Raw genomic sequence first — 26,124 nt, forward strand, 5'->3', positions numbered from 1 at the left:
GCTATACCCATAATGAGGGACAACAAGAGGAAGAAGACAAATTAAATTCGTCATTTATAAAACTGACACATTTTGAGGGAAATTCGATTAATAAATTATATTTCATTGAGCTCAACCTGATACCTGGTGTAAATATGAAAATTATACTTATTTTTATTTTTGGAAGCTGTAATGATTTTGATAAAAACTCATAATATTGCTCATGCGGGTGCAACATTAGTAAATCATCATAATAACGATGATTATTATATATTGTTTTAAATGTTTTTAACAAAACACACATGTAAACATTAGTTGCCTATTTTGAGACTTAGTAAGCCGAAATATATTCTAATATAAGGATCTTAAACTCTACACAGCAAAGTCTTTACAAAGTTCTCTATACTAATTTTGCTTTATTTTTATTTTATACCCTGAATAGTTTTTCTAACCTTGCCTCATTTGTTTCCTGCAGCCTCAGGGAGGTGTCGCTCCAAATTTGGTTTGCTTATAGAGAATCTCCTCAAAGAATTCGCCATAGTTTCGATATTAATCATGACTTGTTTGTTTTTCTCCCCCGTGCTAATTAATGTAATTCATCTGAGGGGGGGTGCAGTTGGATCGGTGACCCGCGCTCTCACCGAGCGGAACCGGAAAGAATCGCATTAAAGCGCGAGAAAGAAGAACTAAAGGGACGATTAGAACAATAAGTAAACACGTAAACACAGGAGGAGAGGCTCAGGGTCTCTGGGACTTTTTGGCCCTCTCACCACAGCGTTTACATTTAGGGTAAACTGCAGCACGACTGTCCTGAGTCCAAGTTGTTACAGAGAGACAATGCTTTCAGTGTGTTAATGAATAATGACATCTGCATGAACGCTCTGTCTGTTTTTCTGCAGCTCATAAACTGTACTTTGTAAGCTTTTACCTAAGCAAAACTAGCAGTAACACAATCAAAAAATATTGAATTACAAGTAAACGTCCTGTCTTCAAAATCATATTTTAAAATACATAAATCAGCTAAATATTTATTTGGGCACTCATGTATATAAATGCCCCCTTTTATTATAATGTGGGCTATTTTTATTTTTTTATATTAAAATTGTATTTTACTTAAAATGGTTTGTTCTAGTTGCTTTAGTGGACCTATTTAAAAAAAATCTAATTTTAAGATTGTGTGCAATATAACTTACTGTTAAGAAAAATGTGTGGAGTAAGAAGTTCAATTATATATGAATTATGGGAGAGCAGAAGTAGCAGAAAAGGTAGATTTAAAAAGTAAAAGTAGCTCACGTGACCTACAAATTGTACTTAAGTACAGTACTAAACTAAATGAAGAACACTGGAGTACATTGGCTTTTCCTCTAAAAACTGAATACATTTACTTGTTTCAAAAATAAAATAAATCCAAATCTCACAACATTTTCACTCTATCTTGTTACTAATACTTTTATTAAGTCTTTTATTTGCTGGGTTTTTTTCAATTCAGTTTTGTAGCTCTTAATGTTGATGCTATATCAGTTCTGCATTATCTTTATTGTAAAGCCTTGTTACTTCCAGACGAACTAATTTACCACCCAGAAAGTCCAGCTGAAGGTTTAGTGTTCCCAACTCGAAGCAAATCCTGCACGGCCTGAACATTACTCCTGCGGGCATCATGTCACCACGTTTGACTTTGTCTCACATTTCCGTATATAACCTAAACTAAAAATACTATGATATCAACATCCCATGATGCTCATGTATTTGCCATCGTATTCTCCAAAACGCTCAGAGCCGCTGTGCAGATTGAGTTTACCTTTATATCCCTGGGATTTAATTCAGAGTGGCACTTCACTGTGGGGACACAAGGTTCCCTCTTTTGCAGCCATGGTTGTTGCTGTTGTGACTATTAAGGCTAGAAGGGGGCTTAAGGGCTGCAGGGCGGATTGAGAAATGGGACACATTATTTGTCCATGAAACATTATGTGACACAACATGACACCAGGCCATTTGTATGTAAAGGTAAACATTTCAGCGTGACGATTCGACAAGAGAGGACAAGGCTCCTGTCAATGTGGTTTTATACCCGCAGCTGAGAAAGAGGTGTTGTGGCATCGTGTGGCGATGTGGTGTGCGTGTGTGTGTGCATGTGAGAGTGTACAGAGCTTCTGTTCTCAAATGTAATCCCCATAGACACAAGTCACTTGGTCCGGTCTGAAAAGGTGTTGTCACACTAGTCTTTTCCTGCTGAAAGCGCTGACAGACTGTTGATCAAAGGTGTGTGTGTGGTGTGTGTGTGTGGGTGTGTGTGTGTGTGTGTGTGTGTGTGTGTGTGTGTGTGTGTGTGTGTGTGTGTGTGTGTGTGTGTGTGTGTGTGTGTGTGTGTGTGTGTGTGTGTGTGTGTGTGTGTGTGTGTGTGTGTGTGTGTGTGTGTGTGTGTGTGTGTGTGTGTGTGTGTGTGTGTTGTGTGTGTGTGTGTGTGTGTGTGTGTGTGTGGCAGGTACTGGCAATTAATTTAGTTAAAAAAGTTTTAAAAATTGACTGTCAGACACACCTACAGTAGCAGGGCCAACAACAAGACATTTTGCACAAGACTAAATGTTTCTTACCATAAGAAATTAGACCAAAATACATGAACCCTGGGGCGTCCTGGTTCCTTAGGGCTCTAAGACGATGGTTGCCAACTGTTTGGCATGTTAAATTGAGGAAACGTCAAAAGTAGTATTGTGTTACTTTACTTTCCAGAGATGGGTTCCACTCAATTTTGAATATCTTAAAAATGACTGAGAAACCACAGAAGTATTCTGTTAAAAAGAATTTCAGGCTATGCCCCTGTGACAATTCGTCATTCCCCTCCGGCTGTGTTTTATCATTTGTTTCTTCCTGCATGAGCTTTGCCACTGATTAGTACATGCTCTAGTTGGCATATTAACTCAAGAATATACTGAATCTCTCTACACCACCAGTTTCTTATCCCGCAAAGCTATTTGATGCTAAGAATTCATAAAAATATAACACCAAAGTTAATGTGATAGGAAAGATCAAACTTTCAGTGGATTGAAACAACAGAGCGTGTGTTGCAGTGAAAGAAAAGCACTAAAATGGGCTTTAGGTTCACAAATGCTGTACATCCGCTGTGTGTGAATGACTGCAGCACAGAAGGCCCCATATGGGTGATGCATGGGAGCCATTTTTGTTCAGGAGCGCTGATCCAGAGCTAGTCTTTTTTTTCGGGAGAATTCCATGTGCCTGGCTGCTTTGATACAGGCTGGCTGGTTGTATTTACATGCATGCAGTAACAATAACACCTGCACCAATAGCAGAGAAGAGGCACTTTTATTGAGATGAACTCACATCACCTTAAACTGAGAAGATGCCACACTTGACTTCAAGACTTGTTTGAAAAATGTATATATGTTATCTGACCAACAGGCCAAAATACCAAAATATTTATTTGACTAGAAGAGAAAATATTCACATTTGAGAAGGTGACATCAGTTAAACCAATAATCAAAATAATGTAAGAGGGCTTTAAAAAGAGGTATTAATGAACCTATTCTTTCAAATTTAAGTTGTTATTTCCCAAACAACTGTAAGGGACATATACTTTTTGTTTTTTCAAAATGCACTTCTTGCATAATGTACCAAAGCAAACAATGTATTGTCCTGAATTTTTGTTTTGTAAAATCCTCTCATGAGTGTTTCATCAAACTGACAAAATCCAAGCAATAGCCGTGTTTATGACACATTTGGGGCATTTTTGGCCTTCAGAGAAGTACATTTGTACACAAATGACCATCAGTTGCAGAATATTGGCAATACACAAGAGCAGCTGACGAGATTCCTGTTTGATAAACCACTCCATCAAAAGTGTTGGCTACTGCGTCTGGCGCCAAATGAAAGTAGGAGCCTCCATAGCACATACAAACACCATCAAATGAGAGCAATGACATGCTTCTTTTAACTCCTTCTCCTCAATAAAGATCATTCATCAGGCAGAACCATCCCCCTGGAATGTGTGATTGGAAATCTACGGACTTCAAATCCTTGTCCAGGACACTCCATCCATCTTTAACACGCCAGTGGTCTGTACGCCCTGAGATGAACCGCTGAACCAGATGCCTCCACTCAGCCATTCTCTTCTACCTTTTTTAAAATAATAATAGTAAATACCACCAAATGCATGGAACCCAAAATCAGGCAGCCACATCACAATTTCACTGAGTCAGTGAGGCATCCCGAACCTGCATCCAATTTAGAGAGATATGTGGCGCAGAGGAGTCAGAGGGCCCCCATATGCACTTCCCAAAAAACAAAACAGATGCAGGATTTTAAGTGTGTGTGTGTGTGTGTGTGTGTGTGTGTGTGTGTGTGTGTGTGTGTGTGTGTGTGTGTGTGTGTGTGTGTGTGTGTGTGTGGTGTTGTGTGTGTGTGGTGTGTGTGTGGTGTGTGTGTGTGTGTGTGTGTGTGTGTGTGTGTGCGTGTGCGTGTGTGTGTCAGGTGTATACATTGGCTAAAAGGGGTGATAGTGTTGTGACATGAGGTGCAGACTAACCTTTGGAAGGCAACAATCCAACTCTATGATGGCTTTTCCTGTGTTGACACGCATGGAGAAACCTTTTGAATCAGATGGCATTCACCCTCTGATTCCCTATCATAACGCTGTTCGCTCACTGTTATTATGATGGCGATGCCTATAGTTAGATACACTGAGTTCAAAATTATTCTCATGATATGGAAGGAAGGACAAGATGGATGTTAATGTTACACAGTCTGCATGAGAGCCAGGATGGCATAATTTTGCTGTATTCTTTGAGTTATAAATATGACTGATGGCGATAGCCAGTCTGTTAAATTACATTTACATATAGATTTACATTCCCATCAACATGTAATAATAGCACAGGCCTGAAGGTCCATACTAGTCACTCATACATGCACATATTCTGACATTTCATAGCTAATATGTGTGCCTTATTGAGGAAGGTGAGGAAAATGCCTAGCATCCATCAGGCTGACAATAGTCCATTCTGTGAAAAACAGTGTAGGGCCCTGCTGGATCTTTTGTCTGCAGAAAGAGATATGATGCTTTTGAAGTAAAGCAGCCCAGTTTACAATTACACATAATCTTAAATAATGACATTTTAAAATCATAGTGCCATTTAACAATAATGTAGTCTGAGGTTTTTTTTTTCATAAAATGTGTGCAACAATAAGGTGATCATATTTTTCCTAACTGTAGCACTGGTTTTCAGATCCCCTTTTTTTGAGGCATTTTATTAAATGGCAGCAGTGTAGAGAGACAACAGGAAATGTGTCTAGAAACTTGGACCAGGCATGCCATGACCACATGGTCAGCATGCAACCCTTTGGCCACCGAACACTTTGGATCCACTTTTGTACAGTTCAAGACCTAAACCAATGCATTCATATGATGGTTTATATGGACTGAGCCTAGAGATAAAAAAGAAGCCTTTACAACTAGCAAACAACAAAAATACTACAGAACAAGGACAACAATGATATTATACATTTGCCTTATAGACGACCAAATAACCCAATGATGTCAAGAGGGATTGTGAACTTCAATTTATATGGTCAAAAGAACTAGGCCCAAATTAATTTCTTAACTTGACAGCTTTTAATTAATATATTGGATCACAGTGGTCCAAACATCCTTACGATAAAACTGTTGTCTAATCCTATCATTTTAGAATAACTCCACATCACAGCAAAACGATATGCTTCTTTTATGATCAGGATATAGGAATTGCATTGCAATTTGTCTCGATATGGGGATAATACTACGAGAACCAGATGTACAAGAATGGCATAGAAACACTAAGTCTGTGTAAGAATATAATATATATAACTGAGAAAAACTGGTTTGAAGTTATGTGAATCCTTTGAAGTGCAATTTACCCTCTATCACTGGGGTGTCCAAACTGAAACTACGGCCCATCATGTGTGTGCATGTTTGTAAAAGTATAATGGAATATGGCCAGTCAGTTCAGTCAATTAAAGTTGAACACATTGTCTAACAAATTTTAGTTGATAAGAGAAAGCCCAATAATTTATTTGCATAACAACCTTGGAATATCCCCTTTATATGTATCCTTATTGTCTGCCCTTTACACAGGGCTGTGAAGAGAGATTGAGAAGCAATCTGAGGCTTCTGTTTTAAGGAATGAGCTCAGACACTTTTTGTAACAAACTAAATGAAACCCTATGGAAAGCTATGATATATGCTGTTTATTTTTTTTCTTAAACATATTCATATATCAAGCATAATTTACCTCCATTTACACTTATATCTTTAATTTATGAGGCAATATACCTTACCTCGAGTGAGTTGCACGTTTGTACGTTTATGTCTATGTACGTTTTTCTGTATGTGGCCCTCAGGGAAAAAAGTGTGGACACCCCTGCTCTATCACTTACAGTTGTTATGGTCTTCTGAGGCTTTTAAATTTACTTTGACAAACACGTTTAAACAACAGAAACACATACAATAAAAAAAAGCTTGACAGGTGCAGACCATCTTGCAAAGTTAAAAGAAAATTGAGAAATAATGTGTATTTTCCCTTTTATTTGTATATAACTCAATGGGTTTCTTGGCTTATGCCACTACCTTTTTTCTAGTCAGAATTGTTTTCAACACACACATTTATACTTTAATTTAAATATACAATATTTTTGCTGACGATTTGTTGCTATAACAACCGTTCACGATAGTCTTTAACATTTCCACAATATTCAGCAGGACGCAGTGAAACGTTACGGTCGGCCAACACATTTTCCTCTGACACCCGGAAGTGGTTTGCTTGTCTCCCTCTGTGTGGAAGCTGGATCAGGAGTGCTGTAACCTCTCCATTCGGTTGGAATAAGGTGAGCTAATGCTTACTGACTTCAATAAAATACAGACAGAGTGATTGGGTTGATTATGTAGGCTTTATTTCGATTGAGTTTTGATCTTTCATTCTTGATTGTGACGGAAGTGCTGCCTTGTTTACATCCGACCGGCTACTGCGCTGCTTATAAACACGTGGGCAGACTGGAGGGACACATGTTATAAGCAGACATGTGGCAGTAACTAGAAACAGGGAATTATATGGCGATAGTTTTTCGGATGGACCTGTGGTTTAGCGTCAGTAAAGCGATAGTAAATCACTTAACAGCATCTTCCTTCAATCAAAGCTAACGATCGCTTCAGTTCATTTGCTAGCCCGTTAGCATGTAGCCACCACCAAGCTAACTCCAGTTACAGGGCACATTCCCTTCATCTGTTTCCCTTCAAAATTCGTGTAACGTTTGTGTGCTCAGGACCTCAACGTGCCACCCTAACATTACACTTAGTGTGATTTTCCATCCATCAACCATGCCTTTTTAAATCCGTTAATGCTTCATTTATTTACATAAACAAAGTGCACACACAGACCAACCACATCAACATATGGACAATCAAAGTAAAATAATACAAATGATTTAACATTTACTTCAAAGTAAAGCTTACTTTCATCATCAAGATAAAAGTTCTCAGTATGCAACCTATGTATGCAACACGCCCCCGTTATATTCAAGATTCGTATGTAGTGTATCAATATTATTGTTGACGATTGCTCGGCTTCTGGTATTGCTGCTTGAAGCTTTTTTCGGAATTGCTCATCTAAACAACTTCACTGTTGACACTGCACTTCCATTGGTACTAACACACTGACCAAGTGTGACGTTTAAATCGATACATTGTTAAAAGCATAACATGTACATACTCAACTTACCTCAGAGTTGTGCCTAAACGTCTTGCACACACATCATGCATGTAATCAGAATCAGAATACTGTGGTGACCACCTATTTACTACACTGGGACATAATTCATACATGGAACTACAGTTGGGGGTATTGTTCCCACACGGACATGTTATGTGTTTTCTATATATGTTGTGTGCCCTCCTGACTTCACTCTCTTCTTCCCGGACTGCAACCGGACAACATGACCTGAGTTACTCTCCAATAAAGTACCCTTTTGCACCTTCCTTGCACCGCCTCTGACTCCCTATCTCTCGGCACTACAATACCTTCATTAGTCCCACAGAGGGGAAATGTACGTCGTTACAGCAGAAAAGAGCCAAAGACGGCTTAATGTTATGTAGAAGCATGCATACAAAAGTATTAAAGTTAAAAAAAAGTTATAAAATAAAATAAAAAGTTACACAATTTACAAAATACACATCCTGTAACAGTTCTGAGGACCTTACATGTATTGTTGTTAGCATCTGGTGCTAGCTAGCTGCGCTAATGGATATAAGGAGCTGTTTAAATGAAAACAGAGGAGCAACATTTCGCCGACAACTGCGCCGAGCACTTGACTTTATGCAGGAAGCCAGACAGTGGGACATTGTACGAAAAGTCAGCACACTCAGCACGGATAGTGCGCGTAACATGATTGCAGCGTCCAGGCAGCTCCCGTTCGAGCATATGCCTTGAGTTGCACATAGCTCCAACGATCCATCACACACACACACACACTTTGTATTGTATTGTATTATTGTATGAGAGAGGTTCCAGGTTGAATTGAGGCGAATAATGTTCAGAGGTTGTTGTGTTTAATATTCATGAGAATATTTGTCATTGTTCAAATGATAATAAACACACATATAAAGCATATTTGTCCACTCATATGTTGATAAGAGTATTAAAAACTTGAAAAATATTCCTCTAAGGTACATTTAAAACAGATAAAAAAGGTGCGATTAATCGCGATTAACTATGGACAATCATGCGATTAAATATTTTAATCGACTGACAGCCCTAATATATATATATTGCACATAGTTGGGTGGTATTAGTAGGTGTTTTTGGTTATTCCGCTTCTTTGTAAATGCAAAAGTCAGTAGACTTGTACAGCATAGATTAACAGACTACAGAATGTGGCATTGCTGTCATGGACTGCTTACAGTTCCGATGTTAACCCAGGTCAGATTGGTGGCATCTCATCCTTTCTCTGAGCGGAGTGTGAGGCATTGAGTGAAAGGCTAATGTGATAGTACATCCTAGAAGGACAAGCATTAGAGGTCCCATGTCATGGCCCTTTCCACTGATCATAATTCCATTGTTGAGGTCTACTAGAATAGATTTACATTGTGGAATTTTCCAAACTCACATTGGTTTCTCATACAGCATCTCTGTATAGTATGTGTATTCACTCTCTGTCCTAAACGCCTTGTTGGAGCTCCTGTGCGCCGACCCCACACCAGTAAGCCAGCTCCTCGCAGCAGTGAGCCTCTCAACGTCCTGCCGAGTGTGTGTGTGTGAGGAACGTACATTTGTTAACGTAACGGCTCCGCGGACGTAACGTAACGGCTCCGCGGACATAACGTAACGGCTCCGCGGATTGGTCCATTTGGACCAATTGGTCCATGGGGTCGTCGTTACGTCACTTGGTTCCCGGAAGAAGAAAAAAATCTCCAACGAGGCGTTCTGGGGCAGCATAGACAGGTCTTTTCTGTGTTAGAGCTTTACTCGCTACGGTGTACTTTGAGGGTTTGTGACTTTGCAGACCGTTTACATGCATACAAAGCTACATAACACACAAGGGGACGGTTAATAACCGGAAAAGCATGACATGGGACCTTTAACCTAACATTTACCAAGGCTATGACTTATTCAAGTATCCCAGTAACCTGTGACAGTAAACACACATACACAATACAAGGACAGAGGCAGCTAGATAGAATTTCACCAACATTCATTTTATGATTTAAACCTGAGCCTTTCCTACTGTAACATGCAGAGCTTTAATTGGGCAGTGAGGAGAACACACATGTCCTTGGGGTCTCGACTGTGCTGGGGCTTTACATTCCACCACTGTAAAACACAGTCTGTCATTTGTTGGCTTCAGGTCACGCTTAAACTTCAAAACTGTCGCTCTCCCTCACCAGCCCGTAAGACTCTTCTTTCTGTCCCTTTAATCCCCGGCGGCCGGCTTGTGACCGTGTAGCGTGGCGATTCTACCGTGTGTGCGGTCTGGGAGCCAATCATCTCCAGCCATCATGGCACAGACACGCAGGACTGGACAGAGCAATGGGCCGGTGCCCCTACTCTGTCCTGTGTGTGTCTCTATGTGTGTGTGTGAGGGCTAGAGAGAAAGAGTGAGAGTGGGGAAATTAGCTACAGTGTGTAATTTCAAAGTTTCCAACATAATCATTAAAAGTAGGCCAAAGATGATGTTTTTTTAAAGTGGTCTAAGCACCAAAGCTCTGATTAAAATAGTAAAACAATATAACTGAGTGCAGCTGATCCATGCTCTCTCTCTCAGCTTTGTTAACAAGCCCCATTGGACTTCATGACGGGACCAAATAATCTGCCCATCCTAGGATTGATGCTGGCCTGTGTTATCTTATTCCCCAGTGCTATAGATAATAGTTCACATGACTGCATGAGGGCCTGAGGTGCATGAGGTGGACTTTTCATACAGGAAAATAATTAACAAATGATCTTGGTGATAATATATTAAATGGATATCCTGAGTCGGTATTAGTAGATGCAAAATGAATACAGTGTGATGTGATGATACAGACATTTGATGCCTACAGTATAATAACTAATCTTTATGTGTTTTTATCCTGCAGGCAGTTTCGGCCCCTGAGATCACCATCTCCCCTGGTGTGAGTGTCGGTAAGGTGTGTGCATGTGTGTGTGGATAGAGTGATTGGGGAGATGTACTTCATGTGCCAGGATTGGGAGGAGTTGGAGGACGATCTCTATCGGGAGGATGAAGGGGACTCTGAGGGGTCAGAGGACAACAGCGAGCTGGAGTTCCGCCTCTACAGCCAGCTCCACTACTCCTCTAATGCCGGGGTGGTGGAGGAGACAGGAGATGAGGAGGGGGAACAGGACAGTGAGCATCTGGAGAAACCTGAGCAGATTGTAAATGTGGACAGAGAACAGGACACAACTGGAAAAAGTAGGCCGCTGTCACCTGATTTGAGCAAGTTACTACAGCACAAGAAGAAGGACAAGAAACCTGATAAACAGAAAAAGGGTAAAAGTAACCCTAAGGTTCAGAGGTCATTAACATCATTAATGGAGGAGGTCATCGTGATTGACTCCGGCCCTGATGTCATCTCCATCTCTGAGGATGACAGTGCTGATGACACTGCTGCTGCTGTTGACACTGCTGCTGCTGAGGAAGATGGAGTCTGCGCCTTAAAGGGACGAAGCTTAAAACAGCTGCAGACTTCAACCCCGGCCCCACAGGTAGAGAGCAAAGTGTGAGAGGTCTTCAGAAACAGATTACCTTACGGCCCCATGATTACTTTTCCATACATATGAAAAAATAAACAAAAGCGAGTGCAGCTGACCCATGCTGTCTCTCAGCTTTGTTTACAGGCCTCGTGATTTTCAGAAAGAGACCAAAGTATGTGCCCATCCTGGGATTGATGCTGGCCGGTGTTCATTTATATCTCAGTGCTATAGATAATACTTGACTTTACTCTAATTGCATGAGTTGGACATTGCATAAATGCATAAACAACAAATAATCATGATGAAAATAATAAAGTTAAAGCCTTTTATTGTCATTATACAAAAAGTACAACGAGATTCAGAGTGCAACTCTGTCCCAGTGTGCAAAAACGAGACATACATAACATTAAAAACACGGCAGTAGGACATACAACATAAGCAATCATATGGGGGGAATAAATAGTTACAAATATTGATATAAAAATAGTTTCTAAATTGTAAAAAAAAATATTACATATGTATTTTTGATCCTCACATATTTGTTTTCCGTTTAAAACCTCTGCACCTGCAAACACAAACCGCTTTCTGTGCACGGATCGCTGTGCATTCGTGTGTGGGTTTTTTGAGACTCCCCTGACGGTCACCCGATTCGTACTTGTAATTTTTTCTATCTATAGCCAATCAGATGTATCCTTCATTCTAAGCCAATCACATGAGCGCGCCCCCACGAGGGTATGATTTATTGCGTTCAAGACACTTCATGTACGCATTTTGCGCAGTCCGGTCAGCTCGCTAAACAGAGGGCGGAGCATCAGGTGATCATGCAGAGCTGCATGTCTCCATCAGACTCAGCAGCTGATCTGATCTCGCGTCCGGTTATACTTCACTCGCGGTTATGTCCATATCGATCAGATCCAGCTCTCCTGATCGGCCTTTATAGAGAGCACAGATCAAACTATTAAGAGTGAATATCGGCCGATAATGACCGGCGCGGCTCCCCCCGATGACTGTTCACTGTCTAGCACTGGCTTCGTAGTGCACTGATCGATTAGGCTAAGCTAACCTGTAGCTGCTCCCTCCACACTCACAACAACTTCATACAGACATAAATAAAGCAGCTGTATTCGCCATACAGGAAACACACATTTAAAACGGTTTTGCCTGCCGTTTTTGTGTACACAAGCATTCATCAATGGTTTGGAAAGTGGCGCTGTACCTTAATAATATAACGGCTTGTATTTACGTGCATTTCCTGTTCGGAACTTGGCGCTGTACTGAGAGTGGAGGTGTCCTGAGATTAGCGCCTGCAGGCAGGCTCCATGGACCTGTCAGCTCCGGACTGCGCAAAATGCGTACATGAAGCGCCACGTCATGAACGCAAGAAATCTACCCTCGTGGGGGCGCGCTCATGTGATTGGCTTAGAATTGAGGAGACATCTGATTGGCTATAGATAAAAAATGTCAAGTACGAATCGGCTGACCGTCAGGGGAGTTTCAAAAAACCCACAAACGAATGCACAGCGATCCGTGCACAGAAAACAAATATGTGAGGATCAAAAATACATATGTAAAACTTTTGTCTGTATTTGGATTTTATTTACATGTATATGAAACGGAACACATTTGTGTGTGCATTGACAAACACAAGTGTGGATCCGGAAATACAAGTGTGAACCCTTCTGTGTGCATACTGTATTATGAGACTGTTCTGAGCCCATACTGAAAGCTGGTCAGCACAAGCTTTGAGTACTTTTCCGAGTACTCCATTGGGTCCTGCAGCTTTTCCAGGATTCACAGACCTCAGCGTCTGCTTCACCTGATGTTCTTTGAGAGTGGGAGGTGGTATGGAGCTTGTAGTTTGCAGGGACAGGGGCAGAGTAGAAAAGTGGGGGGGTCTGCTAGCCTCAAAGCAGGCAAATAAGTGGTTTAGTTCCTCTGCAAGGTGGGCGTCAGCTCTAGTAGTGCCAGATGTTTTGCTCTTATAGCTGGTGAAGGCCCTGCCAAACGCACCGTGTGTTGTTATGAGCGAGATTCTCCTCCACTTTTCCCTTGTAGTCCTCCTTCGCAGCCTTGATGCCTCTCCTCAGGTTAGCCCTTGCCATGCTGTACTGGGCTGCGTCCCCCGACCTGAAGGCTTTGTCATGGGAACTCAGGAGAGACCGCACCGCTCTTGTCATCCATGGTTTTTGGTTTGGATAGACCCGAATGCGTTTTTCCACAGTTACAGTGTCTGTGCAGAACTTGATGTAAGATAAGACAGCCTCTGTGTGTTCCTCCAAGTCTGTCTGGTCAAATATGTCCCACGCTGTGTGTTCGAAGCAGTCTTGCAGTTGTGAGAGTGCTCCCTCGCGCCAGGTTCTGATATATTTAACCACCTGCTTGGTGTTACTTCTGAGGGGGGTGTAAGCTGGGATGAGAAGTAGTGGTACCGCTCTGTAAGCATGCTTCAGGTTAGAATACGCCCGGTCCAGTGTGTTCTTTCCTCTGGTGGTACATCGTACATATTGTACAAATTTGGGAAGCACATTTTTTAGACATGCATGATTAAAGTCTCCAGCTACAATATGAACTACGTCGGGATGGACCAATGAGTTATCCTGAAATGGCAATGGTAGATTAAGCATCAACTGTGACAATGTTAAATACATTGATACACCAGACTGACATCCAAGAACTAGCAGCACCAGTGGCAGACTGATGTATCGCCTTCTTCTTGGCCAAATAATTTATCTTAAACATACCACAACAACATGTTTTCTTATCAGAAAAATCTAAGTTTAGAGTGTTAGAAACTGTAAGACCATCACAGTATGCTTTTGAATGAATGTTTCCCACTTGGGCCATTTAGGGTTTCCTACTAAACTCACAATACTGGCTGCTTTTTTGGTCTAGCTTCTGTCCAGTGGCCAGTTTCAGCCAGCTGATTGATTTCTGTTGAGCGTGTTGAACTGGAGCAGTACTAGAAAATGACTTGCTGCTGTGGTGGAGCATTGCCAGACATTTTTAACTCTAGCTGTACATTTTTGTATGCTGGCAAATGAAGAACTAGGTGATATTGTTTTATTTTTCACTCTTAATTCTTAACTTGTCAGCAGTTTGATCAGTACACAAAAAAAGGTACATAATGGTGCAACTTAAAGCTTTGTATTTACATCAATATGGTTGTTGTTTGGTCATCTAGGGAACCCAGAAAAGAACTTTAGGCATCCCGGTGACGGTGGTCTCCAGCAACTCAGAGTCTGATTCAAGCGAGTCTGAATCAAATTCTGAGTCCGAGTCATCTGATGATCTGGAGAACTGGATGATCCTGGGTCCAGGGAACCAGGACGGAGACCAGAGCATCTCACTTAACCTGGAGGGAGGGTCTGACAGCAGCGCAGGTATGTCTTTTGTTTATAGGTTACCTCCTCTATGTGTATGTTCTGTTTGTACTGGGTGTTTTGTGCATTGTTCAGACTTTATTGATATGATTTTTGTGTGTTTGAATATGTAGAGAATGGAAGCAGTGAGTCTTTTTGTCCGGTCCAGCTCATTCCTAACACTTAGCCTACCTGCAGCACATTGATAAGGAGCGGGCACAGCAATGGGCTACACTGTGAACCCTGTGTGTGTGTGTGTGTTTGCATGTACATATGCAGCATCTGTGTCTGCATGTCTTACGAGTTTGTAAGCTCTTAGCATTCCTGGCACTGTCTGCCCAGTTGCTCGTTTCTCTGATGCGTCTTTAAGTATGTTTATGTGTATTATGTATTGATATGTGCGTGAGGGTTTGTGCAAGTTTGAATATTTTATAAAATATATAGTTTATAAAATATTCCAGTTCTAATCAGCATGCATGTGTACATACACACGCATACCAACAGTCATAACGCTAATGCCAAAAACAAACAAACGGAGAGACAACAACGCAGGAGGAGAGGTTGGGAGAGATGGGAGTAATCAAAAAATGAATAAAAATGTTCCTCGCAAATCTCCTCAGATCTACACATTATCTTAACCTGCAGTCTCAGCAACCTCTCTGGCTCCCCCTTTTTTCTCCCTCCTACCTAACTCTCTCCCATCTCATTCTTTTATCTTATTTTCCCACTATTGTGCTCCCACTCTGCCTCTCTCTCACTGTTTCGTTCTCATTTGAATTTCCCTGGGCTGATGTTTCTGCAAGAGTGCTCACTGCCTCTTCTACACACAACTGGGCTAAAGGGGGGGGTCTGGAGCTGGTGAGAAGGCTTGAGGTTTTGTCCTGCTTTTGGGAGGAAAGGAGGATTTTAGGTCTCTGTTTCTCTCTCTTTCATTCTCTCTCTCTCTCTCATCTGGCGTCTCTCTGTGATCTTTGGAGCTTGACCTCATGTCTGCACATGGGGGGTCATGGGTGTGGTGTTGAAGGGGCCTTAAAGTGGGAGGAATGGGGGAGGGTTTATAAAAAAGAAAAAAAGGAATTGAGGGCAGAAAGAGTTGAGGGACGAGCCTCAATAGTCTTGAGCTGCGAGATAATTTGATTCTACATAGTGATCCCTTAGCAGCCGTTGAGTGTGTTGCTTGTGTTTACACTTGAAAAGGGGTAAACATGTGGAAAAAGATAATTCAATAAATAAAAGTATAATATTTTTTGCCATTAAAATCAACAATTAATTGATCCCAACAAGTATTTTCTGATTTGGCTAATTGCTCCATTGTTGTCTACAAACTATTCAGAACGCATCAATGAGGAACACTGTTGCCTGGGTGACATACTCATTCATTACGATGAACATGTTAGTTTATCAACAGTCAGTACTGCTGCTGTAAACATCCCATGTGCACCAAATGTGTATAAATCCACAGCTTAAAATAGTCCCCATCAAATGCACTATTGACTGTACTTCTGATAGTCACATGACACCAAGCACCAACATGGTCAAACAGCGCTTAATGGCAAACTGACAATGTGGATTTGTATCTTTTCATGCAATTTATTAACAATACCAAAAGTATAAACATTGTCAGCTAGGGTTTATTTTAGTGTTTTTATAGCATTAATAATAATAATAAATTGCTTGAAAATCTGTGGGCATCACCTCTTATAAGCACATTTTTTTGGGGAAACCCTGCAACTTTGTTCTCTTATTAACTAAAAACTTCATGCAAGATATCATATATTTAGTTTGCTGTTGTTGTAGACTATTTTGTCCCACAATGGATTGCACAAGGGAAATAAATAAGTGATGACAAAATAAGAAGATATAGGAAAATAATAATCCCCAACAAATATTTTTCGCTATCAAGGATAACCGGCTGTGGAGTTTAAAGCTTAAACAATTGGTCAATAAGTTGATTAATCGAATGTTAAACAAATATTTTGGTTTAAACAAATAAAATCCCCAAGATATCCCAATGATTTTATAGCAACAGCTCTTCAAATGTGAGAATTCGCTGCTTGATTGTTTTTAATATCATTGTAAATTAAAGATCTTTGAGTTTGGAGTATCGACTGACACAAATACAAGACCCTTATATCTTTGATCCTTCTGTAGACTGATTGATAAATCAAGATAATAATTGTTTGCAAATTGCAGTTTAGTTGGCACGTGTATCATCTTCTCATGGTACGAAATGGTAAAGTATATCTATTTAAAGGATGAAAGCAGTATAGGATGAACATTTGTAAGCAGTACAAACGGTGATATACTTTGATTATTCGCCCATTGTTTCTGCATAGCTGGTGTAGGTTCTTATTTTCTTGTTCTAGAGAATATGTTTCACATGCCCTTTTTATTTTCTGAAGAAATGCGTCGATACAATCAGCCTTAGGTAGATTTCTTATCACTGCAATAACCTTTATATTTATAACCGAGGGCTGTTGGAAAAATAAACAATTGATTTCTGGTTTTATGTGCCATGCCATGTTGTGTGTTGACTCCTGTAGCCCGGGAGCCCAGCTAGTTTTTCACATTTGTGCGAGTGTGTGAGTAACAGGTTTGCACAACAGTGACTAATAGTATTTGTACGCCTAAACCCCATCTCAGCATCACCATCAAATCACATTCACTACACTTAGTCTCCCCCTCTCACCCTACAGAAATTGAATCCTTTCATCCTCTTTCTCATTCTGACTCCCTCCTACACGGTGTCACTTGTTCACATACTTTTACAATCTAATCTTTTTTCACTCCATCACATATGTTTTTGTATCAAATACATGGACACACATACACGCCGATGCACACTCAGCCTCAGGAGCTATCTGTCGCCTGGCTGTACAGGGGCAGCTGTTGGTGGGTGGATCTGTAGGGACAGTGGATAAGGGAAAGAGAAAAGATAGTAGAGAAAAGGGGGATGAGCGAGGGCCGTCTGCCTGTCCGGCAGCCATGCAGCAGCAATCAGATGGAACAACAGAGAAAAAGCAGGGCTTCCCAAAATCCAGCTCAGTGCCTCTCCCACCCGGAGAGGTGTGCGTGTACATGTCCGTGAATGAATCCGGGGTGTAGGCGGGGTGTGCTGAAGCTAAACTTGAATCGTAAGTGGTTAAACTTCACTCAGTGGTCACACTTTTTTTTTTCTTCTTTCTCTGTTGCTCCCCCCAGTTCTCTCATTCACTATTTTGTCCCCTCGGTCTTGGTCAGTGCACACCAAACTTTGTTTGAGGCTTAGAGAGCAGCTCTGGCTTGCTATCGGGGTGGCCGATCACATCAGAGTGTGTGTTGATGTGTGAGTGTGCTTCAATGAAAGTCGTGGTGAATTAGAGAGAAAGGAGTGTGTTTTTATGTTTGTACCCAAAGGTTAACTCACAGAATAAGAAGGTAAGCTCATTTCCTCTCCTCTCCCTTCCTTAATCTTGGTGTTCTCTCTGCTGTGTTGTTCTTTACAGTTTTATCATGCAGTCTAGATTGCCTAGGTATAAAACACAGTTTTTTTTCCGCCGTGTGTGTTAAAAGCAGTAGTATGAGTGTGTTCACTCTGAACCTTCATATGTGTGTGAATGAGTAATGCTGCTTGGGGCCTGAAGCTTTTTCCCGCAGCTTCCTGCACTCGGAGACCTCAGTTGGTCTTTGTATACGTTGAAGTGTGTTTAATCCTAACTCACATGCCAGTGTACTGTACAAGGAAAATATGGATTTAGCTTGCTTCTGTGTGTTTTGTGGTTGTGGGCATCGGGATTGTAGAAGTTGTGTGTGTGTGTGTGTGTGTGTGTGTGTGTGTGTGTGTGTGTGTGTGTGTGTGTGTGGTGTGTGTGTGTGTGTGTGTGTGTGTGTGTGTGTGTGTTGTGTGTGTGTGTGTGTGTGTGTGTGTGTGTGTGTGTGTGGTGTGTGTGTGTGTGTGTGGTGTGTGTGTGTGTGTGTGTGTGTTGTGTGTGTGTGTGTGTTGTGTGTGTGTGTGTGTGTGTGTGTGGGGGGGGGGGGGGGGGGTGTGTGTGTGTGTGTGTGTGTGTGTGTGTGTGTTGTGTGTGTGTGTGTGTGTGTGTGTGTGTGTGTGTGGTGTGTGTGTGCTATAGGTGGGTGTGTGTATTGTGGGTGGGCGGGCGCTGCAGAAGGGAGGCATGGATAGGATCAGCTCTTATCTTGGCTGCCCAGTGCCACACGAGGTGTAACGCCACACCCACACTACCACACAGTGTGTTTGAACAGGCGCACACACACACACCATCAAATTGCTGTGCCATAGTTGGACTTGTATTATCCATTTTTAACAGAGGATATGCAAATTAGATGAGACTACTGTGTAGGCCTAATATTAGCGCATGCGAAAATAAATGGTAGAAATTCAGTTGAAAGCCTGATGCTTTCATTTAAAAAAATGCATTTGATTGAACAATCATTTGATGCCGGCAGCCCCAGAAATGTAATGACAACAGTAATCTGTCAAATTAAAACGGCAGTTTCTTTGTAATATTGAAAATCCCCATAGTCAGCGGTCGTGTCCATTATCGTGTTGAGAGTGAGGTTTACTTATATTAGTCAAAATAAAATCTGATTTTGGCCTCTACGTTGTAATTGGCCTACTGAGAGGATGCACCATGCTCATCATGAGGCTTAACAGATTGAAGGCTCTGTGGTAGTTTCTATATTTATTTGACATCCATTTGTCTGGTATATATCCTTTTGTGCAAAGTATATATTGTTCCTTTGGATTGACCTTCATCCGCCTAGATATCAACTTTCACAGCTAACTGGAAAAATAAGTCCATCTCATTTCACTTTTTATTTTTCCTCCATTGTTCATGTAATTGCTGAACAGATCCACTGTAAGTTTAATTCTGTCAACTGTTTAATCCCTTCTTTACCTTTAGACCCAGGCCCTATAGTTTTCCCAGCGCTTTCTTTTAAAAAAGTGAGGTAATTAACACAAGCCAACAACCGAAGAAAGGTGGCAGTATACATTTAAATCAAATCATAAATCATGTGAAACAGCACTTCCAAAGAATTCTGTGTGGACGGTCTTACGCGGGGCTCAGCGTCAGACAGGGAGAGAGAGATGAGAGTGGGTAAGCTAAAGTGGATGAGACAGGCCTTGAAAAGGATCGGCCACGGTGATGCTGTCGGTCAGAGCCGGTTTGTCTCCAGTCAAGATCTCAGAGTGGCTCAACACTGTTGGATATCGGTCTGCACACGCTGACATCCGCCGCTGTCTGTCAGTCTGTGTGCGTGGTTCTTACAGTCAAACCTGCTCAGATAACACTTGACCTGCTGTGGCTCCATGCAAAAACTGCTAATCTGGTTTCGCTAGTGTATCTCAAGATAAATGAAACAGCTGTTTATCTGTTTCAGATTCATGACATTGGGCCACATTTGAATCGGTTTGTTTGAAGCTTTTTTTTACGCCAATTGAGTAGACACAGTTGATTCTGAATTAAATGTATGTATTTTCAATTGATATTGGTTTCACTTTGGTTTTGAGAATGTGATGGTGTATTTTAAATAATTATAGAAATGTAACTTTATTGATGTTTTATTGATGGTTTTCCTTCCTCCTTCACATGGCAGAATTAATATAAGATAATTATGCTATTAGTTACTGCAGACATGTGTGCTTCTGCTGTGACATTATGTACTTCTCTCATGCTGTTATGCAGAATTTATTTAGACCACATTTATCTGCATCTGGAAGAGACAAGCCATCCTGTCTGAAAGTACTCTTTGTCAAAATAATTTATGAAAATGTCTAAATGTTTTCGTGGAAACTTACAGTAAAAAACACCCACAGACATCTGCGATGGCGGCTGCAGGTGCTCATTTGTATTAATGTGACTGTTTGTTCTTCTGAGTGAAATAGAGGCCACATTTAAATATAATCTAGTAGAAAACATTTCGGCTAAGCTTGCAGACCGGGCAGCATGAAAAAAATATTTCTCTAGAGGGAAAGGATTTATATTTCATCAAATCTCGATAGTTAGATTATCGATGAAGATATTGATGGTATACGATGATGATAATATTTTGCATTACAGAAATGAGAGAATATTTTTGAGTGAAAGTGAAGGTGTGATGCCAGGTTGGACATTGTGTTTGTTGGAGTGTGAAGGTGTGTGCATTTAAAGACAAAAGTGTGTGTGTCTGTGAGAGCCGGTGTCAGCCTCACCACGCCTGAGGTGAGCCCAATAACCGTGCCGTGGCCCACTGGAACGAAGTTTCACCGTCTTTAGTTCCGAATAGAGAAAAGAATGTGACATAAAATGAAATAGTTTTCAACACTGTACGGTTTTCATGTGAAGCTGTGTTTTTTTCCCCTGTGATTTTAAACGCCAAAGTAACTGCCGAAGGCGTCACAATGAACGCAATGTTTCTTTTTTTTAAAGCAAAAACACACAACCTCCTGTTCTCAGTAACTGGCCTGAATGAAGGGGTAATAAACTGGAGACCAGACGGTCCCTACTGTAGTTTAATGTGTAAGTATGTGGAGGGGGTGATAGCATAGGGAATCCAAGTCTTCTTTTTTAACCTTTATTTAACCAGAATATCCCATCGAGAGCAAGAATCTCTGCTCTAAAGAGACCTGCAACAGACATTGTGCCCTGAAGCTACAGGATAATACATCTAGACAAATACTCACATACACTTGCTGAAACACTCTCATGTACGATTAAATAAAACTTCTAAGCCTCGACACCTTAATCCCGCTTGGTATGTTGCGCGGACAGCGCAGTGTGCGACTATAATAGTATTTAATTTGTCCTATTGTCAAGCGCCATTCAGTTTTGGCCTGAATTACGCCACCTCTTCGTCGTCTTTTTTGCTCCCTTGTGCATTCACCATTTCATTTTTCTCCTTTTTTAGACGACCTGAAAAGAAGGGCGGGAGGGAAGGGACAGAAACTAGCGGAGAAAAAAAATGTCAATTACAATTACCAATAATAATCATTATAATTAAGCAATCACTTAATAGGAAATCAAATTATTATGGGGGGGGGACAGAGGGAGGTCCCGTGGGACTTTATTAATTTATTTTCCTTTATTTGGCCGGAGAACTTTCCCCTTATTGTCTTTCCTTGGTTTCTGGGAGGGTTCGTCAAGAGGGCTTTATTAACTGGTAGCCTAGGGTGGTGATATTTTTGGGGGGGATGGAGAAGGGGAAGGGTGTGGAGGGATATGTATTAATATTAAAACGTTTTTGGGAGGAGGAAGAGGGGCGAGCGGTTTGAGTGAGGTAAGGCAGCGAAGGCAGTCACAGATCCACAAAATCACCCCCTCTCCCCTCGGCTCGTTCTTCTCCCCCCTTTTCATCCTCCCACTTCTTCCGCGAGCATCGGCACTAGCAGAGCTGTTTTGGAATCAGAAGTTCAATTTAACAGTCAACAGGATAAGAGGGTGAACACACAAACGCACACATTTGGGGTTAGTACACTTGCTCCGGTATGCAAAGGGTTGACTAATAATAGCTGGGCAATGTTTTTCACAAGGTCCCACAGGATGTGTGTGGGTGTGTGGGTGTGTGGGTGTGGGGGTGGGTGTGAGAATCTTGGCAGTATACACAGATACACAAGTGTGCCTGTTTAGCAGTTTCCTCTCCAGAGGCTCCTGGCAGTGTGTATGTGGCCGATCCAAGGCTTCTCCCCATGTCTCTTAATTAAGGCTCTCGTCAGACACAGACCAGCTGGGCCTGGTCTGGCCTCGCTGGCACTCAACATATTTCAGTCAATCGAGACCTTCCCTCCTCCTCGTTCTCTCTTTCTAACGCTCTTCTAACTTTCCCTTCATCTTTCCTTGTCCTTCATTTGTGTTTTCTTAGTTTTATTTTATTGTATTCTTTAAGCTACTTTTTTGGGTTGTCTACTTGCTATATATTGATGCACTTTATGTGTTTACAACATGTTAAAGCTTAACTGCTTGACCATTCCATCATACCTGCTAGGGCTGAACGATATATCGTGTCATGGCGATAACCGCGATATGCGCATGCGTGATATTCACACCGCACCGCAGGGACGTGCGGTTTTATTCAAAATGCTAACGCACTTTAGCACAGAATTCAAAATAAAGATACCCTTATTACTTATCGATAACACAAACGGACCAACATCGATATCAAAAAAGTCTTCCTACCACACGCAATAGGCACCAGAAACATGTCCGTTCACACGAGACCGCTCGAAAGCGCTGGAGACGCTGTAGTACATATGCCGGGCCTGTAAGTGGCGCTGTACTCCTGCCACGCATGGTTGCCATGGTTGCCCTTCTGTTTATTCTCCGCTGTGGACGCTCTGGCTCTTTTTCTCCCTCCCCGAGGCAAGCGTTTGCTCCTGCTGTAAATATCTCCGGTAGTCTACCAGCAGATGAAAAACACCCACCTCTCCGCCTCTTCCAAGGGACGAGGGGACCGTGCGGCAGAGTTTCTGTTAGATGTTTTTTCGCCGGTCAACATGTCCGTTAAAGTTTAAATCTTCCGGACAAAATTTGAAAAGTGCCGGTCAAAGGTCTTCTTTGTTATTTATTGAGCTTTAAAACAAATTGATAACGACTCCATATAATAATAAAAAACGGAGCCTCTCTTTTCCTCCCCCTCTTCTGACAGCCCAGCAGCTGATCTCTGAGCAGGAGAGGTGGGAGAGGTGGGGCTATTGCTTCAACGTTATCAGAAAATGATCGTATAGGGGTAAACACGGAGCCGTTTGCCCCCCTCAGAGCGTTTTGTTTGCAGTTCTACCCACCTTTAATCATTATCGTTTTCTGCGTTTCCATGTCGGCCTTGTGTGGCCGAACCGTCTATCTGATAGTGAACTGTAGCAGATACGACCATTATCGTCCTCGTGTGGCCGGGGCCTTAAGCAGTTCTAATGGGAGGCAAATGCCAAAACGTAACAGATGAAATGCGCATCTTTTTTTAATGATAGATAAACTGAAAATAAAAGGCCTGTATCGGTCAAAAATTAAACCATCTTAAAAAACTCAATGATGGTGTCTTTATCAATTGCCAGATGAACCATACTCATTATGATTTGGGCAATCTTATTATGTTCAACCAATTTACACACATTTTTAGTGGTTGCTGCATTGCTTGAAAAGTAACTGGGAATGTTAAAATATGGGACGTTTAAAGTCTTTAAATGGCCGTATACTGTCATGCTTGCACTCACAACCCAACAAATGCTAAGATGTAGCCTGTGTCGAGCACGATTCAAAATGTCATAAAAGGATACATTGGTGTGATCAATGCGGTTATAAACAGAGTTTCGTTTATTTGCGATTATATATAAAAATATTTCTATAGCGAGCACAGTAGTAGGGTGTCTCCAAAATTGTACATCAGCTACATCCATACTCCACCTTTCTTCCCCGACCCCTTCAGCTCCACCCCTCCCTCCCTTCATCCATCCCATCTCTTTATTCCTCCACTCCCATTTCCAACCATCCTTCAATACAACAACACCAAGCCCTGGTTACGTGGCTGTTGCTATGCCGGGCCTGCAGGCTCAGGATTCCTGCCAGAGGCTTTCCTGAGATAATCCAGCTCATATCTGGGATCTGTTTGAAAGGTGTCACATCTGACCGGAACCACTGTGTGCTCATTCTGCATATTTACACTTTCTAAATGTGAAAGATCGTGATTTTCAGTAGAGTAATTGTCCTTTGTCGGAAAAATGCCCCAGCGTTAGTATTTTGGGGTGTCTTGCTTGCACATATATGTACCTAGTTTATAACATGTGTCTATGAATGAAGTTTAAGTCTTGGCTCGTGCGTGTGCTCCTGTGCGCACGCATGCCTGTGCATTAGCACACCTAGGCCGCCCCTTTATCCGGGGGATTATGGTTAAATGGAATGCTGAAATCCTGGCGGCGAGCAACCGATAAAGCTGAAGTCGGTGTTGGGAGAGAAAATTAATTATTCAGGATAAAATCAGAGCGAAAGGAGATAGTTACTAACTCGTTGGGGAGTTTAGTCATTGATATTTCGGCGCTTGCTTCCAGACAACAAGCAGAGTTCATCACACGCTTAATGTGAGCCTGTTTTGTGCATTTGTGAGAGTGTGTGTGCTCACACCTACGAGCAGGGATTTGCTAACTTTTAAAGGTTTTAATCAGGGATCCTCAAATAGAATAGCATTAGGTTTCTATGCAGTCTTAACATAATGACTTGGCTTTTTTCCCCACAGTGGATCAGGGTCCCCTACAGCTCCTCTTATTTACTTTGATCCGATTTCTGTTTATTAAACGAGATTTAGAAACAGTCTTGCCTGAATTAAATTAAATTAAATGTTCACAAAGTTAGTGTAGTAAATATTAAAATCAGATATTCAATTTAAGGAAGCATATTTTATTCCAACTGTTTGAAATAACCCTACCAAGATAGTGGAAGTTTTTACATTTCTGTAAGTATTGATTTGAAACATATTGTCAACAAAAGCAAATATAAATAAATATATAAATATATTATAGGCATAAATAAATTATTCAGTTTTTATTCAAAACAACTAATCAAATCATTTTTAAACGTCCGCTGAAATAAGGATTTTGCTTAAACTAGTTACATGATGTGATCTATCTTTGATTTTTTCTAAAACATTATTTGTTTTAATAGAAAATCCTAAAGCTATTGTACAAAAAGGTTATTTTAACAGACATGTTGGTAAATAGAAAACAAATGTATATTAACTCTTGATGTTAAATAGGATCCATGTAAAACGTGATGACAGGTCCAGGAGTTTGGGATTTTAAGAAATAACAAACTGAATGGTTTCAAAACACACAAACCATTTTAGAAATGTTTTTTTTGCCCAACTTACCACAAATAAACCGCTTTGAGATGTGTTTCTTTACTTTCTTCTTCTCTGGTTTTGCCTTCATGGTTTCTCAACCCTTTTAGTCTAAATTCGTGTCACTCCCCCCAGGTAACAACGCACTTCGACCAGAGCAAACCTCATTGGACATAACGGTGTCATTTAGATGTATTAACAGTTTGTACCTACAGTGATTTTTATAACACAAAAAAACACTCAGCTCACTGTTTTGGGGCCATAGAATGGAAACAGGGATGAAGCCTGGATTATATCGTGATTTTCACTTTTTAAAGAGTCCTGAGTGGTCAGTGTTACAAATAAGATGCAAACAAATAACCATCCCTGACCTTACAGGACTTTCTGTATCCAGACAGATTTGTGTGTGCGTGCATGCAGGTGAGGACATTTTCTCCTCTGAGTGCAGACTGATCAATAGTAATTGGGTTGAGTGTCTCAGGCCTGGTTCTCTCCTTTGTACTGTGGGCCTTTTGTAGGCTGACACTGGGTCAGAAGAGAAAGGGGAGATGCGAGAGAAAGAAAGGGAAGAAAGAAGTGGGGAGACAGAGAGAAAATGGAGGATGTTTGCAAGTCGACGAGCATGACCGACTCCCTCAACCAAATCTCCGGATATTTATTCAGCATTACTCACTAATCTAAAAAAATCTTCCACCCTTTCTGTCTCTCCTCCTTTCTTTTCTTTCACTCTCCACATTGGAGGGATGAGATGTGTGTGT

The 26,124-nt window shown here is 41.2% G+C and overlaps 1 protein-coding gene across 1 annotated transcript in view; it reads left to right on the plus strand.

Moving 5' to 3' along the window:
* The first annotated feature begins 6,737 nt into the window (after nt 1-6,737).
* Nucleotides 6,738-26,124, plus strand: part of zcchc7 (zinc finger, CCHC domain containing 7) — a 46,440-nt gene continuing 27,053 nt past the window's right edge. Inside the window, exons 1-3 of the mRNA XM_034211650.1 lie at nt 6,738-6,849; nt 10,592-11,219; nt 14,389-14,587. Of these exons, the coding sequence (XP_034067541.1) occupies nt 10,680-11,219; nt 14,389-14,587 (739 nt within the window). The 5' untranslated portion in view covers nt 6,738-6,849; nt 10,592-10,679. The remainder of the gene's footprint in view (nt 6,850-10,591; nt 11,220-14,388; nt 14,588-26,124) is intronic.

This window comes from Gymnodraco acuticeps, unplaced genomic scaffold (assembly GCF_902827175.1).
Source record: "Gymnodraco acuticeps unplaced genomic scaffold, fGymAcu1.1, whole genome shotgun sequence".
NCBI classification, from domain to species: domain Eukaryota; kingdom Metazoa; phylum Chordata; class Actinopteri; order Perciformes; family Bathydraconidae; genus Gymnodraco; species Gymnodraco acuticeps.